The sequence below is a fragment of the Eucyclogobius newberryi genome, unplaced genomic scaffold, assembly GCF_026437365.1.
Source record: "Eucyclogobius newberryi isolate DKJ021-1_F unplaced genomic scaffold, fEucNew1.0.hap1 SCAF_6, whole genome shotgun sequence".
In the NCBI taxonomy this organism is placed as follows: Eukaryota; Metazoa; Chordata; class Actinopteri; order Gobiiformes; family Gobiidae; genus Eucyclogobius; species Eucyclogobius newberryi.
Window position 1 is genome coordinate 42,464,197 of NW_027316278.1, and position 22,908 is coordinate 42,487,104.

Sequence of the window (22,908 nt, forward strand, 5' to 3'; positions counted from 1 at the left end):
CAACTCTCCTCCACTGAGCATGTGCAGACGCCTCGACTCCACTGAGCATGTGCAGACGCCTCGACTCCACTGAGCATGTGCAGACGCCTCGACTCCACTGAGCATGTGCAGACGCCTCGACTCCACTGAGCATGTGCAGACGCCTCGACTCCACTGAGCATGTGCAGACGCCTCGACTCCACTGAGCATGTGCAGACGCCTCGACTCCACTGAGCATGTGCAGACGCCTCGACTCCACTGAGCATGTGCAGACGCCTCGACTCCTCTGAGCATGTGCAGACGCCTCGACTCCACTGAGCATGTGCAGACGACTCCACTGAGCATGTGCAGACGCCTCGACTCCACTGAGCATGTGCAGACGACTCCACTGAGCATGTGCAGACGCCTCAACTCCACTGAGCATGTGCAGACGCCTCGACTCCACTGAGCATGTGCAGACGCCTCGACTCCACTGAGCATGTGCAGACGACTCCACTGAGCATGTGCAGACGCCTCGACTCCACTGAGCATGTACAGACGACTCCACTGAGCATGTGCAGACGCCTCAACTCCACTGAGCATGTGCAGACGCCTCGACTCCACTGAGCATGTGCGGACGCCTCGACTCCACTGAGCATGTGCAGACGCCTCCACTGAGCATGTGCGGACGCCTCGACTCCACTGAGCATGTGCAGACGCCTCGACTCCACTGAGCATGTGCAGACGACTCCACTGAGCATGTGCAGACGCCTCGACTCCACTGAGCATGTGCAGACGCCTCGACTCCACTGAGCATGTGCAGACGACTCCACTGAGCATGTGCAGACGACTCCACTGAGCATGTGCAGACGCCTCGACTCCACTGAGCATGTGCAGACGCCTCGACTCCACTGAGCATGTGCAGACGACTCCACTGAGCATGTGCAGACGCCTCAACTCCACTGAGCATGTGCAGACGACTCCACTGAGCATGTGCAGACGCCTCCACTGAGCATGTGCGGACGCCTCGACTCCACTGAGCATGTGCGGACGCCTCGACTCCACTGAGCATGTGCAGACGCCTCCACTGAGCATGTGCGGACGCCTCGACTCCACTGAGCATGTGCAGACGCCTCGACTCCACTGAGCATGTGCAGACGACTCCACTGAGCATGTGCAGACGCCTCGACTCCACTGAGCATGTGCAGACGCCTCGACTCCACTGAGCATGTGCAGACGCCTCGACTCCACTGAGCATGTGCAGACGCCTCGACTCCACTGAGCATGTGCAGACGCCTCGACTCCACTGAGCATGTGCAGACGCCTCGACTCCACTGAGCATGTGCAGACGCCTCGACTCCACTGAGCATGTGCAGACGCCTCGACTCCACTGAGCATGTGCAGACGCCTCGACTCCACTGAGCATGTGCAGACGCCTCGACTCCACTGAGCATGTGCAGACGCCTCGACTCCACTGAGCATGTGCAGACGCCTCGAGCGTGCGTCTGCTGCTGAGTGTATTTTACGGACGTGAGTCCGGGGCGTCGAGAACGCGCGTCCGGGGTGTTTGTCTTCAAATGTACAGGCGTCTAACTTCAGCGTCGGGCGTGAATTTGCCGCCGCGGTGTGTACGTAGTTTAAGACCATGTGAAAAGCTAACGTGTGTTTGCTCCTCAGGTCCGGGCTCCTCAGCACTTTGGTGGGAGAGAAGTCTGTCACTCAGCGATGGGAGGTAGGGCCCTCTGTCTAAACTCATATTTAAATGGTTTTATTATTTTTTTATTTTCAAGCACATGGGTTAGCGGTATATTAGAGGCTACTAAAGCTCAGCAAAACCTTAAAGGCGCAATGGACGAATTTTCGGAGATTTGAGAACGCAGGCGGAAGTGCACATGCCACTCCCCCGTGCACATGCCACTCCCCCGTGCACATGCCACTCCCCCGTGCTCATGCCACTCCCCCGTGCTCATGCCACTCCTCCGTGCACATGCCACTCCCCCGTGCACATGCCACTCCCCCGTGCTCATGCCACTCCCCCGTGCACATGCCACTCCCCCGTGCACATGCCACTCCCCCGTGCACATGCCACTCCCCCGTGCACATGCCACTCCCCCGTGCTCGTGCCACTCCCCCGTGCACATGCCACTCCCCCGTGCACATGCCACTCCCCCGTGCACATGCCACTCCCCCGTGCTCATGCCACTCCCCCGTGCTCATGCCACTCCCCCGTGCACATGCCACTCCCCCGTGCTCATGCCACTCCCCCGTGCTCATGCCACTCCCCCGTGCACATGCCACTCCCCCGTGCTCATGCTACTCCCCCGTGCTCATGCCACTCCCCCGTGCACATGCCACTCCCCCGTGCACATGCCACTCCCCCGTGCACATGCCACTCCCCCGTGCTCATGCCACTCCCCCGTGCTCATGCCACTCCCCCGTGCACATGCCACTCCCCCGTGCTCATGCCACTCCCCCGTGCTCATGCCACTCCCCCGTGCACATACCACTCCCCCGTGCTCATGCTACTCCCCCGTGCACATACCACTCCCCCGTGCTCATGCTACTCCCCCGTGCTCATGCCACTCCCCCGTGTGGACTGACACAACACACACGTGCGTTTGTTTATTAGCGCAACGGAGCGCATCACATCTCTCGTCTCCTGTAGATTTCAGTCCACTTCTGCGTCAGCTCGAACTGTCTTTCTCCGTCTTCATTTTGCCCCGCACACTGAGGGAACTATATTATGATAGATCCATGCACTTAGGCACGCGGAAACGTGGGGACCAGCCTGACGCGGCTGCAGGTGAACGATAGGTGCGTTTTATGATTAATACGTGGCAGGACAACGCCACAAGGAAATATGATAAAAAATTTGCTGGAAAAAATCGTCCATTCCACCTTTAATTTGTATTTTCATTATAACTTTATTGCAACTCCTTTTTATAAGTATCAAACAAAGATCTGTGATAAGAAGACGACGCGCCATGAGGAGGAGGAGCCATCGCAATGACAGCGCCATCTAATGGACTATTAAACAATTGTTCATTTATTTCATAGCTAAATTGTTCAAATAACTTTTTCTTATTTAAATCATTTTCTTGCTGTTATATATTTTATGTTATCATGATTAAAAAAGGCCCAAAGAATTAGGTGGCCTTTGGATACAGTTAGTAAGATAAGATAAGCCTTTATTTGAGTATGTACAGAAGTAAATAATAAAAAACAGATACTAAAATTCACAAACATAAACTTGCTTTGGTGATTCAGTGCCCCATTAAACAATGATAAAACAACCTATATAAGTCCAAAATAAAAACAATGTAAATCTGCTATTGGATAAGAATAAAAATAGGCTTTCTATGTACAAAATATTACAGTTGAATTGACATATGTAGAGCAGAAAGTGACAGTGTTTAGTAAGTGTTCATGAGTCCAAAGGCAGAGGGAAAGAAACTGTTCTTATGGAGCTTGCTTCTGGTCCGGATGGACCGTGGCCTCCTGCCTGAGGGGAGTGGCCTCCTGCCTGAGGGGTGTGGCCTCCTGCCTGAGGGGAGTGGCCTCCTGCCTGAGGGGAGTGGCCTCCTGCCTGAGGGGAGTGGCCTCCTGCCTGAGGGGTGTGGCCTCCTGCCTGAGGGGAGTGGCCTCCTGCATGAGGGGAGTGGCCTCCTGCCTGAGGGGAGTGGCCTCCTGCCTGAGGGGTGTGGCCTCCTGCCTGAGGGGAGTGGCCTCCTGCCTGAGGGGAGTGGCCTCCTGCTTGAGGGGAGTGGCCTCCTGCCTGAGGGGAGTGGCCTCCTGCCTGAGGGGAGTGGCCTCCTGCCTGAGGGGAGTGGCCTCCTGCTTGAGGGGAGTGGCTCAAATAGTCCATGTCCAGGGTGAGAAGGGTCGGCTGTGATCTGACCGGCTCGTCCCAGAGTCCTGGAGACGTACACCGGGGTTGGGAGAAGTGGCCACAGTGGGGGAGGGGAGTGGCCACAGTGGGGGAGGGGAGTGGCCACAGTGGGGGAGGGGAGTGGCCACATCAAACCTAGAGTAGAAGGAGCTGAGTTGCCGAGCACACAGAGGCGGGGCCACTCCACACAGAGGCGGGGCCACTCCACACAGAGGCAGATCATACTCTGCAGTGTTCTATAGCTCCGCCCCTGTAGCCGCCTCCTTCTGCCTCTGCCTCAGTTTAAGTGTGAACTAGAGTTTGTCATTGTTGAAAGTGACTTTGGTGTGTGATGGTTTAATGCTGTCACAGAATGTATGACGTCAGTGTCCGTGTAGCTCCTCCCACTCTGTAATGTCCAAACACACACGTAGCTCCTCCCAGTCTAATGTCCAAACACACACGTAGCTCCTCCTCCTCTGCCTCATTGGTCCACCTCTTAGAAGTGAACTGTGCCTCCTGCACGTTTGCGCTTGGCGGGATCTCGCTCCGCCTTCTCCTGTCGACAGTCTCTGCTCGTCAGACCCGGTGCATCGGACACTCAGAGTCTGTTCTACTTCTTTAAACCTCTCACACTAAAGTTATTTGGAGGAAACCTGTCCAAACTGATCGTTTAGGAAGAAAACTAGTCAAATAATGTCTCAAAAAAACATTGCAGGTCGTGAGTGAATTTGCACTGAATGACCAGGGCCCCAAGCCAAATTTTGCTTAGGTCCTCCTGACTAAAATAAAAATGAATACATATACCTTGTAAAAATGTATGATTTAATCTTTGAAAAGCTGCACAAACCCTGTTTAGGGTCCAGGAGTATTAACATTTGAGAGAAGACTGAAATATGAACTGCTAAACTCTTCCAGAGTTATATTGGACCTCAGCAGATGTTTAACTTTGTGATGCACCATTTTCTCTTCCAGCGCGGAGAGATCAGTAACTTCCAGTACCTGATGCACCTGAACACACTGGCGGGACGCTCCTACAACGACCTCATGCAGTACCCGGTCTTCCCCTGGATCCTGGCCGACTACGACTCCCAGGTCTGGGCTGTGTCAGGTGTCCATGTCCGGCCCTTCCTGACACTCCACTATTGTTTGTTCTCATAAACTGAAATGTATTTAGAAAAACAAGTGTAATTTCACCAACTCTGAGCTTCAGTTTATGAGCATCACAACTTCAGAGATGATCTACAGTTCTACACAGATAAACTTTTGACTTTATAACAAAATAAACGTCTAAAGATCTAAAAAAACGTTTAAATGTAACTAACATTTCCACATCTGTAGTTCTCTGTTCACCTGAACTGACACCACTAAACTTCTGCTCAAAAGTGCTGAAAGTGCACTTCTCCCTCACAGCTCACACAGCAGTGCAGCAGAGCCCCGTGGGGGAGGGGAGCTCACACAGCAGTGCAGCAGAGCCCCGTGGGGGAGGGGCAGCTCACACAGCAGTGCAGCAGAGCCCTGTGGGGGGAGGGGCAGCTCACACAGCAGTGCAGCAGAGCCCCGTGGGGGAGGGGAGCTCACACAGCAGTGCAGCAGAGCCCCGTGGGGGAGGGGCAGCTCACACAGCAGTGCAGCAGAGCCCTGTGGGGGGAGGGGCAGCTCACACAGCAGTGCAGCAGAGCCCCATGGGGGAGGGGCGGCCACCCGCGGCATTGTGGGACGCGTAGTTTTAGCCATAAAAACGGTTACGGATGTAACTACGGTTCTATGAATCCATTTTAGAGTTTGACACCTATGGGTTTGAGGAATGAGCTGACAGGAAAACTGCACATTCAGAAATAACATGGAGGAAAAATAAAGATGCTGCTTTTTCTTTTGATGCGAAACAGTAAAAAAAACGATTTGGGTCGATTCTTGCAAACGACATGTGACACTTCAGACTCACTGACTTTCACCTTTCAAACACATTCAAATACTAAAAACACATATGATAATTGTGTGTGTTGTGTGATTTGAAAGCTGGTGCCATGTGTTTCACTGACCTCTGACCTCTGGCGCCCCCTGTGTGTCGAGCCCATAATACTGCGACACAAGGGATATTTTGGAAAATAATTTTGGGAAATATGAATTAATCAAAGATACTCTTAAGTATTAAAGGTGTTACAGTTTAGTAACTAGTCATTTGTTGGGAGAAATTAAACTTATGGGACAAAAATAGTAGAAAAGTCTTTTGGGAACCTCTTTGTCTCTTAAATAAGCTAAAGAGACACTTGTCCTTGTGTTTCAGGAGCTGGACTTGACCAAACCCAAGACGTTCCGAAACCTGTCCAAGCCCATGGGTGCTCAGACCGAGGAGCGGCTGACGCAGTACAAGAAGAGGTACAAGGACTGGGAGGACCCCAACGGTAAGAGACGCACCAGCAGGAGGCCCATGTTTAGTCCTGACTCTGGCACCAGCAGGAGGCCCATGTTTAGTCCTGACTCTGGCACCAGCAGGAGGCCAGTCCACACACTGATCTGTTGGATTCAGTGACATGAGTGAATGGTCCATATTCACCTGTGACAGTGAAACATAGATCTGACTCGTCTGCATCATTGTGATTGGACACATTTTCACTGCGTGTCATGTGACCTAACAGCAGCATGTAGAGGATGAACAGAAGGGGTCCCAGGACTGACCCTTGGGGCACTCCACAGGTCAGGGTCATGTGGTCTGAGACACAAAGTACTTCCTGTCTTCCAGATAGGACCTCAACCAGTTTAGGGCGGGGCCAGTGATTCCCACCCTGTCCTCTAGTCTCTGTAAGAGGGCCCCACCCTGTCCTCTAGTCTCTGTAAGAGGTTCCCACCCAGTCCTCTAGTCTCTGTAAGAGGGTCCCACCCTGTCCTCTAGTCTCTGTAAGAGGGTCCCACCCTGTCCTCTAGTCCCTGTAAGAGGGTCCCACCCTGTCCTCAAGTCTCTGTAAGAGGGTCCCACCCTGTCCTCTAGTCTCTGTAAGAGGGTCCCACCCTGTCCTCTAGTCCCTGTAAGAGGGTCCCACCCTGTCCTCTAGTCTCTGTAAGAGGGTCCCACCCTGTCCTCTAGTCTCTGTAAGAGGGTCCCATGATGGACAGTGTCAAAAGCAGCATCAGATCCAACAGAATTAAGACTGAGGCTTTGCCCGTGTCAGTGTTCAGGAGGATGTCATTTGTCACCATGACAATGGCAGTCTCAGTCACCATAACAACAGCAGTCTCAGTCACCATGACAACAGCAGTCTCAGTCACCATGACACCAGCAGTCACTATGACAACAGCAATCTCAGTCACCATGACAACAGCAGTCCGTCACCATGACAACAGTAGTCTCAGTCACTATGACAACAGCAGTCTCCATGACAACAGCAGTCTGTCACCATGACAACAGCAGTCTCAGTCACCATGACAACAGCAGTCTCAGTCACCATGACAACAGCAGTCACTATGACAACAGCAGTCTCAGTCACCATGACAACAGCAGTCTCAGTCACCATGACAACAGCAGTCTCAGTCACCATGACACCAGCAGTCACTATGACAACAGCAATCTCAGTCACCATGACAACAGCAGTCTGTCACCATGACAACAGCAGTCTCAGTCACTATGACAACAGCAGTCTCCATGACAACAGCAGTCTGTCACCATGACAACAGCAGTCTCAGTCACCATGACAACAGCAGTCTCAGTCACCATGACAACAGCAGTCTGTCACCATGACAACAGCAGTCTCAGTCACCATGACAACAGCAGTCTGTCACCATGACAACAGCAGTCTCAGTCACCATGACAACAGCAGTCTCGGTCACCATGACACCAGCAGTCACTATGACAACAGCAATCTCAGTCACCATGACAACAGCAGTCTGTCACCATGACAACAGCAGTCTCGGTCACCATGACACCAGCAGTCACTATGACAACAGCAATCTCAGTCACCATGACAACAGCAGTCTCAGTCACCATAACAACAGCAGTCTCAGTCACCATGACAACAGCAGTCTCAGTCACCATGACACCAGCAGTCACTATGACAACAGCAATCTCAGTCACCATGACAACAGCAGTCCGTCACCATGACAACAGCAGTCTCAGTCACTATGACAACAGCAGTCTCCATGACAACAGCAGTCTGTCACCATGACAACAGCAGTCTCAGTCACCATGACAACAGCAGTCTCAGTCACCATGACAACAGCAGTCACTATGACAACAGCAGTCTCAGTCACCATGACAACAGCAGTCTCAGTCACCATGACAACAGCAGTCTCAGTCACCATGACACCAGCAGTCACTATGACAACAGCAATCTCAGTCACCATGACAACAGCAGTCTGTCACCATGACAACAGCAGTCTCAGTCACTATGACAACAGCAGTCTCCATGACAACAGCAGTCTGTCACCATGACAACAGCAGTCTCAGTCACCATGACAACAGCAGTCTCAGTCACCATGACAACAGCAGTCTGTCACCATGACAACAGCAGTCTCAGTCACCATGACAACAGCAGTCTGTCACCATGACAACAGCAGTCTCAGTCACCATGACAACAGCAGTCTCAGTCACTATGACAACAGCAGTCTGTCACCATGACAACAGCAGTCTCAGTCACCATGACAACAGCAGTCTGTCACCATGACAACAGCAGTCTCAGTCACCATGACAACAGCAGTCTCAGTCACCATGACAACAGCAGTCTCAGTCACCATGACAACAGCAGTCTGTCACCATGACAACAGCAGTCTCAGTCACCATGACACCAGCAGTCTGTCACCATGACAACAGCAGTCTGTCACCATGACAACAGCAGTCTGTGCTGTGATGAGGTCTAAAACCTGAAAAACATCAAATGAGTCGTTTATTAAGAGGAAATCTGTGACTGTTGTAAACAACCATTTCGAGGACTTTGGCCCAAAATGTCAGATTAGAGATGGACCGGTCATGACTCAGGACTGCCACTCCCCCCTGACCCCTGACCCCTCCCCCTGACCCCTGCTCTTCTTTAGGAGAGGCTTTATGACCGCAGTTTTCAAAGACATTGGGAATGTTCCAGATTGAAGCTTTAACTATGTGAGTGATGCTAACAAACTGTTCAGCACAGACTTTAGAAATCTGGAGGCTCACACATGGAGGCAGCTGTAGATGAACTGCATTGTGGGAATTATATCATTTTTAATGCCCTGAACATTGTCATTAAAGAATAATGCATCATTACCTTGTGATGCCTGATGTCATGCCGATGTCATGCTGATGTCATGCTGTTGCATTGCAGGCGAGACCCCAGCATACCACTACGGCACTCACTACTCCTCAGCCATGATCATAGCCTCGTACCTGGTCCGCATGGAGCCCTTCACGCAGATCTTCCTCCGGCTGCAGGTCTGTAGCTCACACCTGAGCCGAGCTCACACCTTCTGCTTCTTCACTCTCTGTTCTTCTCATCACAGGGTGGACACTTCGACCTGGCAGACCGGATGTTCCACAGCATCCGAGAAGGCTGGATGTCTGCGTCCAAGCACAACATGGCAGACGTGAAAGAGCTCATCCCCGAGTTTTTCTACCTGCCTGAGTTCCTGCTCAACTCCAACAACTTTGACCTGGGTCAGTAGCTCTGTCTGTGATGGAGGGTCAGGACCAGGAGCTTCACTCATCAAGCTTTGCTCTTCACAGGAAGCAAGCAGAACGGCACCAAGCTGGACGACGTGCTGCTGCCGCCCTGGGCCAAGGGCGATCCTCGGGAGTTCATCCGTGTGCACCGAGAAGTGAGCTGCCACACCTTCTCCTTTGACCTGCCACACCTTCTCCTTTGACCTGCCACACCTTCTCCTTTGACCTGCCACACCTTCTCCTTTGACCTGCCACACCTTCTCCTTTGACCTGCCACACCTTCTCCTTTGACCTGCCACACCCCTGTGACATGTCCTTTGTCCTTGTGTCCTCAGGCGCTGGAGTGTGACTACGTGTCCAGTCACCTTCACGAGTGGATTGACCTGATCTTCGGGTACAAGCAGCAGGGCCCTCCGGCTGTGGAGGCGGTCAATGTGTTCCACCATCTGTTCTACGAGGGCCAGGTGGACATCTACAACATCAATGACCCGCTGAAGGAAACTGCCACCATTGGCTTCATCAACAACTTTGGACAAATTCCCAAACAGGTCAGAACTCTTCTGAGAGATTCTGCACCGTGTCCGTGGGATGAAATAACAGTGTTGTTTCCATGTTTCAGCTTTTCAAGAAGCCTCACCCTCCCAAGCGCGTTCGCAGTAAAACCAGTATCGATGTGACCAGCGTCCCACCGAGCGCCAACAGTGACAAGATCTTCTTCCATCATCTGGACAACCTCAGGCCTTCTCTGGCTCCTGTCAAAGGTACTTCCACCACCAGAGCTCTAGTGTCTCCTAAACTGGCTCTACATTCTGTCCTGTTTGTGCCTGTTCAGAGCTGAAGGAGCCGGTGGGGCAGATCATGTGCACTGACAAAGGCATCGTGGCTGTGGAACAGAACAAAGCTCTGGTTCCTCCGTCCTGGAGCAGGACCTTTGCCTGGGGCTATGCCGACCTGAGCTGCCGCCTCACCAACTATGAGTCTGAGAAGGTCAGAGCAGCTCTGCTTTGGTCACTTTGAATGATCTGACTAAACAAACTCTCCAGGTCCTATATCATGAAAAACTGTCTTTTTTGAGCTTTGGCCAAAATGTTTTATATTTTCAATAGTCATTTCAGACGCTTGTGTTGAGCAGAGGTTTGTTCTGGTCCTGGTGTGTTTGCTGCAGGCGCTGGTGGTGTACGAGAGCCTGTCCGAGTGGGGCCAGGTGCTGTGTGCCATCTGCCCAAACCCCAAACTGGTGCTGAGCGGAGGCACCAGCACCGCCATCTGTGTGTGGGAGCTGGGCACCGCCAAGGACCGCGCCAAGTCTCTGAGCCTCAAACAGGTGACGCCGCGCCACAGCTCGCTCGCTCACGCACGCCGCTCGCTCGCTCACGCGCTCCACAGCTCGCTCGCTCACGCGCGCCGCTCGCTCACGCACGCGCTCCACAGCTCGCTCGCTCACGCACGCCACTCGCTCACGCACGCCGCTCCACAGCTCGCTCGCTCACGCACGCCGCTCGCTCACGCATGCGCGCCACAGCTCGCTCGCTCACGCACGCCGCTCGCTCACGCACGCCGCTCCACAGCTCGCTCGTTCGCTCGCTCACGCACGCTGCTTGCTCGCTCAGGCACGCCGCTCACTCACGCACGCCGCTCGCTCACTCACGCACGCTGCTCCACAGCTCGCTCACGCACGCTGCTCGCTCGCTCACGCACGCCGCTCCACAGCTCGCTTGCTCGCTCACTCACGCCGCACGCTCACGCCGCTCACTCACGCCGCTCACTCACGCGCTCACTCACGCTGCACGCTCAGGTCATGGCGGAGTGTGGCGTTTGTATCTTTTCCCTGTGTCTGTGGCTGCATGTACAGCTCTGGTGTGCTGAGCTGCGACTCTCCCTTCCACAGGCCTTACTGGGACACACGGACACGGTCACCTGCCTCACCGCCTCCTCGGCCTATCACATTGTGGTGAGCGGGTCCCGGGATCGGACCTGCATCATTTGGGACCTGAACAAGCTGTCGTTCATCACACAGCTGAGAGGTCACCGAGCGCCCATCTCCGCCCTCTGCATCAATGAACTCACGGTGCGTTTCCTCCTGCTCTAAACCGAGCACGGTGTCCACTGCACTTTATTCTGCTTATTTTGTATTTATTTGTTTAAGGGAAACGATTCATATTAGAGCATTTCAACAAATGATCACCTTTGGCACATTTCCATCTGCAGGTTGATCTCAAAGATCTCACAGATCCACAGATCTCACAGATCTCAAAGATCTCACAGATCCACAGATCTCACAGATCCCACAGATCCCACAGATCTCAAAGATCTCACAGATCCACAGATCCACAGATCCCACAGATCCTCGTGTGGGACGGACCGTGGACCTCGTGTGCTGCTGGTTTTCTGCTGTGTTCAAGTGAAAGTCAAAACTGCAGCTTCCATGTATTTATTAGAGCTCCAGAAATAAAATAACAAGCAAAACTGCATGTCTGAAAATCAAATGATGCACTTAAAAATGTTGTTATATGTATGATCACCATATTAGCGAGTTTAGCTACACAGTATTAGTATTAGTCATGATTCATGCCTAATCAGTTCTTTGACCTGCCGTGACTGGGACAAGAGCCACAGATGTTGGTCGTGTGAGTCACTTTGAGTTTGCATATGAACATCATCTTTCATCTTTCATAAGTGAAGTGGACACCTGACTTAAAGCTCATAACTTTACATTTGATGTTATTGTGAGTATATATATATATATATATATATATATATAAGTTGCTGCTCCTGCTGCTGCACAGGGGGACATCGTGTCGTGTGCGGGCACGTACATCCACATGTGGAGCATCAACGGAAGCCCCATCGCCAGTGCCAACACCTTCACCGGCCGCAGCCAGCACATCCTGTGCTGCTGCGTGTCCGAGATGTACGAGTGGGACACGCAGAATGTCATTCTGACCGGCCACTCGGACGGCGTGGTCAGGGTAGGTCTCCTCTCTCACCTGCACATACTTAACCATACTGTCAAGACCGGGGCCTCTCAAACTTAACCCTGACCTTTGGGAGATAAAAACTGTATCCACAGCCTCCAGAAATGATAAAGTATGATGAATAAAACAATACAAATTAAAACTATATAATCACATATTAGCCTGAAATATGTAGTAATAATTACAGTAATAAGTAGAGTTTAAATAGTATTTTCAGTGTCATTCACAGCATCTTTCTTTGGTTTGCGCTTTGATACTATGAAGAAATGACACAATACTGAGCCTCACTGCTCTGAGTGCTGTCCGCTCCCCTCTGTCTCTGCCTACGCAGGCAGGGCAGGTCAGCTGCGCAGGCTGGACAGGTCAGCTGCACAGGTGATCGCCGTCATCACTTTGGCCTGCAGGGCCTCCATCTTGGCTTGCAGTTTCTCCATCTTGGCCTGCAGGGCCTCCATCTTGGCCTGCAGGGCCTCCATCTTGGCCTGCAGGGCCTCCATCTTGGCTTGCAGGGCCTCCATCTTGGCCTGCAGGGCCTCCATCTTGGCCTGCAGGGCCTCCATCTTGGCTTGCAGGGCCTCCATCTTGGCCTGCAGGGCCTCCATCTTGGCCTGCAGGGCCTCCATCTTGGCCCTTATAGTCTGCCGCTCGTCCGAACTGTTTGAAATACGCTGCTCTGTCACGCTGCATTTCACTTTTAATGTCATGCCTCACAATGGCCAATCGGTGTAAGATGATCTGCATCTTCGGACAAGTGCGAGCTTGGAGACTCCACTTCGGAGATGCAGGTTTGTTTACCGGCGGGAAGTGGACTCTCTGCCGCTGGGTCGCACCTGTTAGCCATGTTAGCCTCATTAGCTTGTGAGACGGGCTGTTTTTCACACAGTTTAACAGTAAAAATAGCGATGTTGCTGGAGCGAAAGCACTTGTAAGACAACGGTTACAATTGAACCCTAAATTGGCTAAACAAACACAATTTGGAGCCGTAGAATTAACTTTACAGCACAGGGAGACAAACCAACAAACAAATGGGGTACAGGTTCGTACAAGCTCATAATATGGGTAAAACATAAAATGGTGGTACGTCTGGGGCGAGAGTGTGAGACGGCTGTTTGATTGACACACTCTGAATAGATAACGGCTACATGGTCATCCACATTTACTCTCAACCTGTGTGGATGTGGACACATGTAGATATCCAGGTCCAAAGCACCGTACTATGGCGGTCAGGAAAAATGACAAAGAAATGGTATCCAAACTGATATCGAGCCTATTCCATATTGAAGTTTGAAATGTTCCTCTCTAGTTCTGGAGGATGGAGTTCCTGCAGGTCCCAGAGACTCCAGCCCCAGATCACGTGGAGCAGGACGTCCCAGACTGCCTCAGCGAGGAGAAGTTGGGTGAGTATTGCTTACTGTGCCAGACACATGGAATGTTGGAGCAGCTTTGACTTATAGCTGTGTGTGTGTTGTAGTGGGCAGCGAGAGCCACAATGGTGAGGAGGACAGCAGTGAGTCTGAGGGAGAAGAGCCCTGCCTGGGTCCAGAGCCCAAACCTCCACAGAACACATTAGGTGGAGGAGGCAGCCAGCCGGGCAGCGCTGTGCACCGGCCCCGAGGTGAGGACAGTTCAAGTCTGCTTGTTAACCCAAATAACTTAGTTTAAAGAGGACTTATCAACTTCAATTATTTTTTACCCTGTTACAGCGGTTAACAGTTCCTTATGAATAATGGGCTGTAGTGATTTCAGGAATTACAAAAATAAATTGAATTGAATACAAATTTTAGTCAGAGGGTTTGATTGGTTGTTGCTTTGTTTAATTTCTTGGTTATAATAAAGTTCCTGTTTCTCCAAGTCAAAGGATTCTTTCAATATGCCAAAGCTTTTCATGTGATTCTCTTTTACATCTGCTGAAAAACCTTGAGACCTTTTGTCCTCCAGACCTTGAGTCTCAGCTCAGTTCTATTTGGTACAAAACCTTTGGTCATAAAACTTTACCAGTTTAAGATTGTGACATCTGTGTTTAGTTTGTTCTGATCAGCTCCTTCCATGTTGTAAGAACAGATTTGACCCAGGGATTCTTCACTTCCTCCTCATGACTCAAGCGTCTGTCATCTGCAGTAAGAACTGTACAGGAACCTCAGGCACCACATGACTCTCAGTATAAGACCTGTACAGGAACCTCAGGCACCACATGACTCTCAGTATAAGACCTGTACAGGAACCTCAGGCACCACATGACTCTCAGTATAAGACCTGTACAGGAACCTCAGGCACCACATGACTCTCAGTATAAGACCTGTACAGGAACCTCAGGCACCACATGACTCTCAGTATAAGACCTGTACAGGAACCCCCGGCACCACATGACTCTCAGTATAAGACCTGTACAGGAACCTCAGGCACCACATGACTCTCAGTATAAGACCTGTACAGGAACCCCCGGCACCACATGACTCTCAGTATAAGACCTGTACAGGAACCTCAGGCACCACATGACTCTCAGTATAAGACCTGTACAGGAACCCCCGGCACCACATGACTCTCAGTATAAGACCTGTACAGGAACCCCCGGCACCACATGACTCTCAGTATAAGACCTGTACAGGAACCCCCGGCACCACATGACTCTCAGTATAAGACCTGTACAGGAACCCCCGGCACCACATGACTCTCAGTATAAGACCTGTACAGGAACCCCCGGCACCACATGACTCTCAGTATAAGACCTGTACAGGAACCTCCGGCACCACATGACTCTCAGTATAAGACCTGTACAGGAACCTCAGGCACCACATGACTCTCAGTATAAGACCTGTACAGGAACCCCCGGCACCACATGACTCTCAGTATAAGACCTGTACAGGAACCTCAGGCACCACATGACTCTCAGTATAAGACCTGTACAGGAACCCCCGGCACCACATGACTCTCAGTATAAGACCTGTACAGGAACCTCAGGTACCACATGACTCTCAGTATAAGACCTGTACAGGAACCTCAGGCACCACATGACTCTCAGTATAAGACCTGTACAGGAACCTCAGGTACCACATGACTCTCAGTATAAGACCTGTACAGGAACCTCAGGCACCACATGACTCTCAGTATAAGACCTGTACAGGAACCCCCGGCACCACCTGACTCTCAGTATAAGACCATTGAACACCAGCAATGCTCTGATCTGAGCTGAAATTAAGTCATTTTTCAGACAAGGAGGCTGCTTTTATTTTTTATAATTGTAGCATCAATTTCTTTTGTTTTCTATTGTTTTTTCTCCTACCCGTGACAATTGATCACCGAGCTCCTTGAGCATTCTGTCCAGACGAGGGTAAAAAGCTCACTCCTGAAATCATCTGAGCTGGTTGGATTTGATTGTGAATCATCAAGTTGCCTTTTTTATGCCTGTGTCTGTTTTGCCACTGGATATTGTTTTCTAGACACACCCATTGCCCTTCTGTGCATCTCTTCAGCTGCAGTATCCATCCATAGCTCTTTTTCTGTGTCAACCACTGACCCCTTGTACTGGTCAGCTTGCAGATAGCGGTGTAGACCTTCAGTTATACCAACCTGAAGGTCCTCTTAGGTTTAGACCGCTTGATCAAAATCCCTTTTGCTACTGGGCTACCGCTATTGTTGGCTCCAGGACAATGGATAATGGCGGACAGATTTATCAAAAATGCATTTACAGATTTCACTTTGCAAGCTCACCTTGTTGACAGCTGAACAAAGCTCATTTGCTACTAATCCAAGTTCTTTGCACTTGCTGTGGCTCACCAAAAATGTATAAACATTCTCCAAAAGAAATTTGAAAACAAAAGTTACGACTGTAACTTCGGTTCTATGAATCCCGGATGACCGCCAGAGGCGGTGCATAAAGCACTGGTCACCTTTGACCCCCATTGGCTCACGTGAGTCTATATAGTCACGTGACACCGGGAGCTCAGTCCCTAGAAACCTTCTCGCAAAGCACGAGAATTCCGAGGGACCAGATGCTCTGGCGGTCATCCGGGATTCATAGAACCGTAGTTGCAGTCGTAACTTTCGTTCTATTTCATCCCTACTGACCGCCAGAGGCGGTGCATAAAGCACTGGATGACGAATACCAGCAGGGTCCCGAGGAATAGACAAAACCATACCTCAATGGGACGCAGAAGAGTGTTGCCGGAGAACCTCGTCCAGCGGTTGTGGAGAAACCACATTCACCCTGTAAAATCGTGAAAAGGTATTCGGGGATGTCCAAGAGGCCGCCGCACAGATCACGTCCAAGGACACCCCGTTCATAGCGGCCCACGAAGTTGAGAGCCCCCTTGTGGAGTGGCACCTCACCCCGGATGGCAACGGTCGCCCTTGTCTTCTGGTGCTCAGGTCATGTGATCTGAATGTGTGACTCTTCTGGTGCTCAGGTCATGTGATCTGAATGTGTGACTCTTCTGGTGCTCAGGTCATGTGATCTGAATGTGTGACTCTTCTGGTGCTCAGGTCCGTCCTCGCGCACCGGAGCCTCTTGGTCCATGGACAGTTGCTCAGACGACTCTCATCGCTGGTCGGACACGCTCAGCATTGACGAGAAGGACGGCTTTGTTTTTGTCAACTATTCTGAGAACCAGGTCAAGGGCCCACACTGCCCCACTGCGACCCATACCGGCCCCGGGACTGTAGTGGAGGGCCGTGCGTACAACCAGCTCCGGGCAGGTGGGTGTCGGGGCAGCGCTCTGCTTCACTCACACAGGGGCCAGATGCTGACTCCTTTTGTGTTTTACAGGCTACAGATGGGAGCGGCAGCTGGTGTTCAGGAGCAAACTCACCATGCACACGGCCTTTGACCGCAAGGACAACGGGCACCCGGCAGAGATCACTGCCCTCGCCATCTCCAAGTAAGTGGCCTCTGCCACCACAACCATCTCAGGAGAGCGCTCATTTCAGGGTGATGCGCAGTGCTGCCAGGAGGAGGCGCCAGAGAGAGTTGCTGGTTGTGTCCATGGCAGGAGTCCTGAGGCCCAAATGCAGGGTCCTGAGGCCCAAATACAGTCCTGAGGCCCAAATACAGTCCTGAGGCCCAAATACAGAGTCCCGAGGCCCAAATACAGTCCTGAGGCCCAAATACAGTCCTGAGGTCCAAATACAGAGTCCTGAGGCCCAAATACAGAGTCCTGAGGCCCAAATGCAGGGTCCTGAAGCTCAAACGCAGGGTCCCGAGGCCCAAATACAGTCCTGAGGCCCAAATACAGAGTCCTGAGGCCCAAATACAGAGTCCTGAGGCCCAAATGCAGGGTCCTGAAGCTCAAACGCAGGGTCCCGAGGCCCAAATACATAGTCCCGAGGCCCAAATACAGTCCTGAGGCCCAAATACAGTCCTGAGGCCCAAATACAGAGTCCTGAGGCCCAAATACAGAGTCCTGAGGCCCAAATGCAGGGTCCTGAAGCTCAAACGCAGGGTCCCGAGGCCCAAACACAGTCCTGAGGCCCAAATACAGTCCTGAGGCCCAAACACAGTCCTGAGGCCCAAACACAGAGTCCCGAGGCCCAAACGCAGGGTCCTGAGGCCCAAATACAGAGTCCCGAGGCCCAAATACATAGTCCCGAGGCCCAAATACAGTCCTGAGGCCCAAATACAGTCCTGAGGCCCAAACACAGAGTCCCGAGGCCCAAACACTGAGTTTAGAGATTTTCCTCGACTGAAAGAAACAGTTTGTGCTGCTTTTTCTCCTGCCAATTCTGTGTCATAATTTCCTCAAAAAAATTCAACTTTGACACTTATTTCCTCACTATAATGTAATTAGGGCTGGGCAACGATTACAATTTTTAATCGCGATTAATCGCATTATTTCCCTGATTAATCATGATTAATCGCATTTTTACTTGCAAAATTCAAAATGAATTCAAAAGAAGTGGAAAGTGCATCAGCATTTTTATTCAGTAGCAGTTAAATAAAATATGAAGTATTCACTTGCCACAAAATCCTGAGCCACAATCATTAAAGATGAACAGACTTCAGAGGAAACGTCAGAAACATTGTAATGTCATGAAACATTAGACACAAAACACATTTTAGGAGCAGCAGAACCAGAAAACACTTCAGTACAAACTGTACATTCTTAGAACTTGACACTAAAGCGTAATAACATTAGTTGTGAACCAGAAAAGTTTGTAGATTCCTAAAATTGGGTGTTTTTTTACTCCTCTGCACTAAGCCAGTTGCTAAGGCACCAGATTATTCACGTTTTCATCTGATAAAGACGCGCGCCAGGCCCTTCTCAAGGATCTCCCCAGCTAAGGTGCCCGTCGGCGGGGCCCCCGGCGGGACCTGCTCACGCGGGCCCCCGGCGAGTTGCCTCGGCTGGCGCCTATAGCCGCTGACTTTATTAAGTTAATAAACCAAAGCCATGATCCAACATTAAACTCCATTTACACCACGAGAAAAGCAACACAGCACAACTCTCCTCCACTGAGCATGTGCAGGACGACTCTCCTCCACTGAGCATGTGCAGGACGACTCTCCTCCACTGAGCATGTGCAGGACGACTCTCCTCCACTGAGCATGTGCAGGACGACTCTCCTCCACTGAGCATGTGCAGGACGACTCTCCTCCACTGAGCATGTGCAGGACGACTCTCCTCCACTGAGCATGTGCAGGACGACTCTCCTCCACTGAGCATGTGCAGGACGACTCTCCTCCACTGAGCATGTGCAGGACGACTCTCCTCCACTGAGCATGTGCAGGACGACTCTCCTCCACTGAGCATGTGCAGGACGACTCTCCTCCACTGAGCATGTGCAGGACGACTCGACTCCACTGAGCATGTGCAGGACGACTCTCCTCCACTGAGCATGTGCAGGACTCCTCCACTCCACTGAGCATGTGCAGGACTCCTCCACTCCACTGAGCATGTGCAAGACTCCTCCACTGAGCATGTGCAGACGCTTCGACTCCACTGAGCATGTGCAGGACTCCTCCACTCCACTGAGCATGTGCAGGACTCCTCCACTCCACTGAGCATGTGCAAGACTCCTCCACTGAGCATGTGCAGACGCCTCGACTCCACTGAGCATGTGCAGACGCCTCGACTCCACTGAGCATGTGCAGACGCCTCGACTCCACTGAGCATGTGCAGACGCCTCGACTCCACTGAGCATGTGCAGACGCCTCGACTCCACTGAGCATGTGCAGACGCCTCGCCTCGACTCCAGTTAACGCGATAATAACGCGTTAACTTGCCCAGCCCTAAATATAATATAATATAATATATAATGCGCCATCATATGATTGACCCCAGGACTGGCACTTTGCATGGAGGAGGCGGAGCCTGCAGAGGGGGCGGAGGCACAGCACTGGGGTCAGTGAGTGGTCAGATGTTCTGAGCGCTCTGCACATCTCAAACTGTGATTTATAATGAAACAGGAGGATGAAGCTTCTTCAGACTCAAAGCACAAAGTTGATTGAAGCGTGCGTCTGGTTCCAGGGACCACAGTAAGGTGCTGGTGGGGGACGGGCGTGGCCGGGTCTTCAGCTGGTCAGTCAGCGAGCAGCCTGGACGTTCTGCTGCTGACCACTGGGTGAAGGACGAGGGCGTGGACAGCTGCTCCAGCTGCACCGTGCGCTTCTCTCTGACCGAGCGCCGACACCACTGTCGCAACTGTGGCCAACTCTTCTGCCAGAGGTGAGAGCCAGGGGCCCCATACAGAGCCAGGGGCCGCATACAGAGCGAGGGGCCACATACAGAGCGAGGGGCCAGATACAGAGCGAGGGGCCACATACAGAGCGACGGGCCACATACAGAGATACAGAGCGAGGGGCCACATACAGAGCGAGGGGCCAGATACAGAGCGAGGGGCCACATACAGAGCGAGGGGCCAGATACAGAGCGAGGGGCCACATACAGAGCGACGGGCCACGTACAGAGCGAGGGGCCACGTACAGAGGGGGGGGCCCCGTACAGAGCGAGGGGCCCCGTACAGAGCGAGGGGCCCCGTACAGAGCTGCTTCACGTCAGGTTATTCATACTTTTTAAAAGTTCTACTTTTGTTATTTGGGCCATTTAAAGGAATAATAGAGGATTCTTGGCGCACAATCTGAGTCTCATTTCCTGGTGGCGTGGACAGCCGAGTAGTTCTCCCACATGTCAATCATTCCCTGCGTGCTACCGCACACCTGCAGCCTGGTTTCCATGGCAGCACATGTGTGGTTGATGCTGTGTGTGTTTAGTGACTTCCTTCAGTTACAGGACAAAATGACAGAGAAAGGGCTCAGAAGAGACGAGAGATGCACATGTAGAGGCGGGGCTGTAGAGGCGGGGCTGTAGAGGCGGGGCTGTAGAGGCTGGGCTGTAGAGGTGGGGCTGTAGAGGCTGGGCTGTAGAGGCGGGGCTGTAGAGGCTGGGCTGTAGAGGCGGGGCTGTAGAGGCGGGGCTGTAGAGGCTGGGCTGTAGAGGCGGGGCTGTAGAGGCTGGGCTGTAGAGGCTGGGCTGTAGAGGCGGGGCTGTAGAGGCGGGGCTGTAGAGGCGGGGCTGTAGAGGCGGGGCTGTAGAGGCGGGGCTGTAGAGGCGGGGCTGTAGAGGCTGGGCTGTAGAGGCGGGGCTGTAGAGGCGGGGCTGTAGAGGCGGGGCTGTAGAGGCGGGCTGTAGAGGCGGGGCTGTAGAGGCTGGGCTGTAGAGGCGGGGCTGTAGAGGCGGGGCTGTAGAGGCGGGCTGTAGAGGCGGGGCTGTAGAGGCGGGGCTGTAGAGGCGGGGCTGTAGAGGCTGGGCTGTAGAGGCGGGGCTGTAGAGGCGGGGCTGTAGAGGCGGGGCTGTAGAGGCGGGCTGTAGAGGCGGGGCTGTAGAGGCGGGGCTGTAGAGGCGGGGCTGGCGGGCTGTAGAGGCGGGGCTGTAGAGGAGGCGGGCTGTTGAGGCGGGGAGAGCGGCCCCCCACGGGCTGGGAGAGCTGAAATAAGGTGAAATAATGGACAGACGAGTGGCAGAAGCAGCACATCTCTGAAAATCCAGATGAGCTGAGAGAGCTGGAAGCCCAGGGGCCCTTGTATCCGGGGGCCCCAGTTACAATCCCCCGCTTCACTCTGGAGAGAGGGCACCAGCTTGTCAGGAAGTGGAGAGGCCGATCCACCACACCTGAGGACACAGGGGGCTCCTCCTTAAAGGTCTGAGGACACAGGGGTTCCTGTACAGGTCTTATACTGAGAGTCATGTGGTGCCTGAGGTTCCTGTACAGGTCTTATACTGAGAGTCATGTGGTGCCTGAGGTTCCTGTACAGGTCTTATACTGAGAGTCATGTGGTGCCGGGGGTTCCTGTACAGGTCTTATACTGAGAGTCATGTGGTGCCTGAGGTTCCTGTACAGGTCTTATACTGAGAGTCATGTGGTGCCGGGGGTTCCTGTACAGGTCTTATACTGAGAGTCATGTGGTGCCGGGGGTTCCTGTACAGGTCTTATACTGAGAGTCATGTGGTGCCGGGGGTTCCTGTACAGGTCTTATACTGAGAGTCATGTGGTGCCTGAGGTTCCTGTACAGGTCTTATACTGAGAGTCATGTGGTGCCTGAGGTTCCTGTACAGAGTGTTTGTCCTCAGCACATTTCTCTGTGTTTTTCAGATGCAGCCGCTTCCAGTCAGAGATCATGCGCCTGAAGATCTCGTCTCCTGTCCGAGTTTGCCAGAACTGTTTCTACAACCTGCAGCACGAGCGGAGTGCAGAAGAGGGCCGCAACTGACCCGCACCTGACCCGCTCCTGACCCGCACCTGACCCGCACCTGACCCGCTCCTGACCCGCACCTGACCCGCACCTGACCCGCTCCTGACCCGCACCTGACCCGCACCTGACCCACTCCTGACCCGCTGCACCTGCCTCAGCTGCTCCAGACGACACAGACTTGTTCATATTGTACATAGTTATGAGGAGAAGTTGTGACACTTGTTCTTGTTTCCACAAACTGTTGCTAACGTTGATCTCACTTCCACTTTTCTGTTGCTTTTTATATCCATCAACTCTGTTTTGATATATTGTTTTGTTATTTGATGATGTCATGTTTCATTTGGTTGACACTTCTCGACCACATTAGGACGTATCCTTCCTCTGCAGCGACACTAAAGGGACGCATCACGCTGTAGCTTTAGGGCATTATTCCACTTGTTTGCACTTCACACTTAACACTTTTGTCCTAAAGCCCAATTATGTAAGAACTTTAAATCCTTTTTGTGCCAGTATCAACACTTTCTAAAGGAAAAGGTGTAGATAGTCCACCGTACTAACTAGCCACATGTACAACTAGTACTATATGTACAACTAGTACTACATGTACAACTAGTACTACATGTACAACTAGTGCTACATGTACAACTAGTACTACATGTACAACTAGTACTACATGTACTAACTAACCACATGTACAACTAGTACTACATGTACAACTAGTACTACATGTACAACTAGTACTACATGTACAACTAGTACTACGTTCAAGTGTAGACTAGCCTTATGTCCCACAGAGGGG

The 22,908-nt window shown here is 52.1% G+C and overlaps 1 protein-coding gene across 3 annotated transcripts in view; it reads left to right on the forward strand.

Annotated features, from left to right (window-relative positions):
* wdfy3 (WD repeat and FYVE domain containing 3) overlaps positions 1–22,678 on the forward strand; it is a 211,902-nt gene extending 189,224 nt beyond the window's left edge. For all 3 annotated transcript variants that reach the window (XM_072433589.1, XM_072433590.1, XM_072433591.1), the window contains 18 exons: positions 1,636–1,690; positions 4,802–4,921; positions 6,114–6,231; positions 9,118–9,224; positions 9,293–9,446; positions 9,516–9,607; positions 9,788–10,000; positions 10,072–10,213; positions 10,285–10,439; positions 10,618–10,776; positions 11,341–11,520; positions 12,239–12,421; positions 13,731–13,824; positions 13,899–14,042; positions 16,907–17,119; positions 17,190–17,301; positions 19,888–20,085; positions 22,010–22,678. In XM_072433589.1, the coding sequence (XP_072289690.1) occupies positions 1,636–1,690; positions 4,802–4,921; positions 6,114–6,231; positions 9,118–9,224; positions 9,293–9,446; positions 9,516–9,607; positions 9,788–10,000; positions 10,072–10,213; positions 10,285–10,439; positions 10,618–10,776; positions 11,341–11,520; positions 12,239–12,421; positions 13,731–13,824; positions 13,899–14,042; positions 16,907–17,119; positions 17,190–17,301; positions 19,888–20,085; positions 22,010–22,127 (2,557 nt within the window). In that variant the 3' untranslated portion in view covers positions 22,128–22,678. The remainder of the gene's footprint in view (positions 1–1,635; positions 1,691–4,801; positions 4,922–6,113; positions 6,232–9,117; positions 9,225–9,292; positions 9,447–9,515; positions 9,608–9,787; positions 10,001–10,071; positions 10,214–10,284; positions 10,440–10,617; positions 10,777–11,340; positions 11,521–12,238; positions 12,422–13,730; positions 13,825–13,898; positions 14,043–16,906; positions 17,120–17,189; positions 17,302–19,887; positions 20,086–22,009) is intronic.
* The last annotated feature ends 230 nt before the right edge of the window (positions 22,679–22,908 follow it).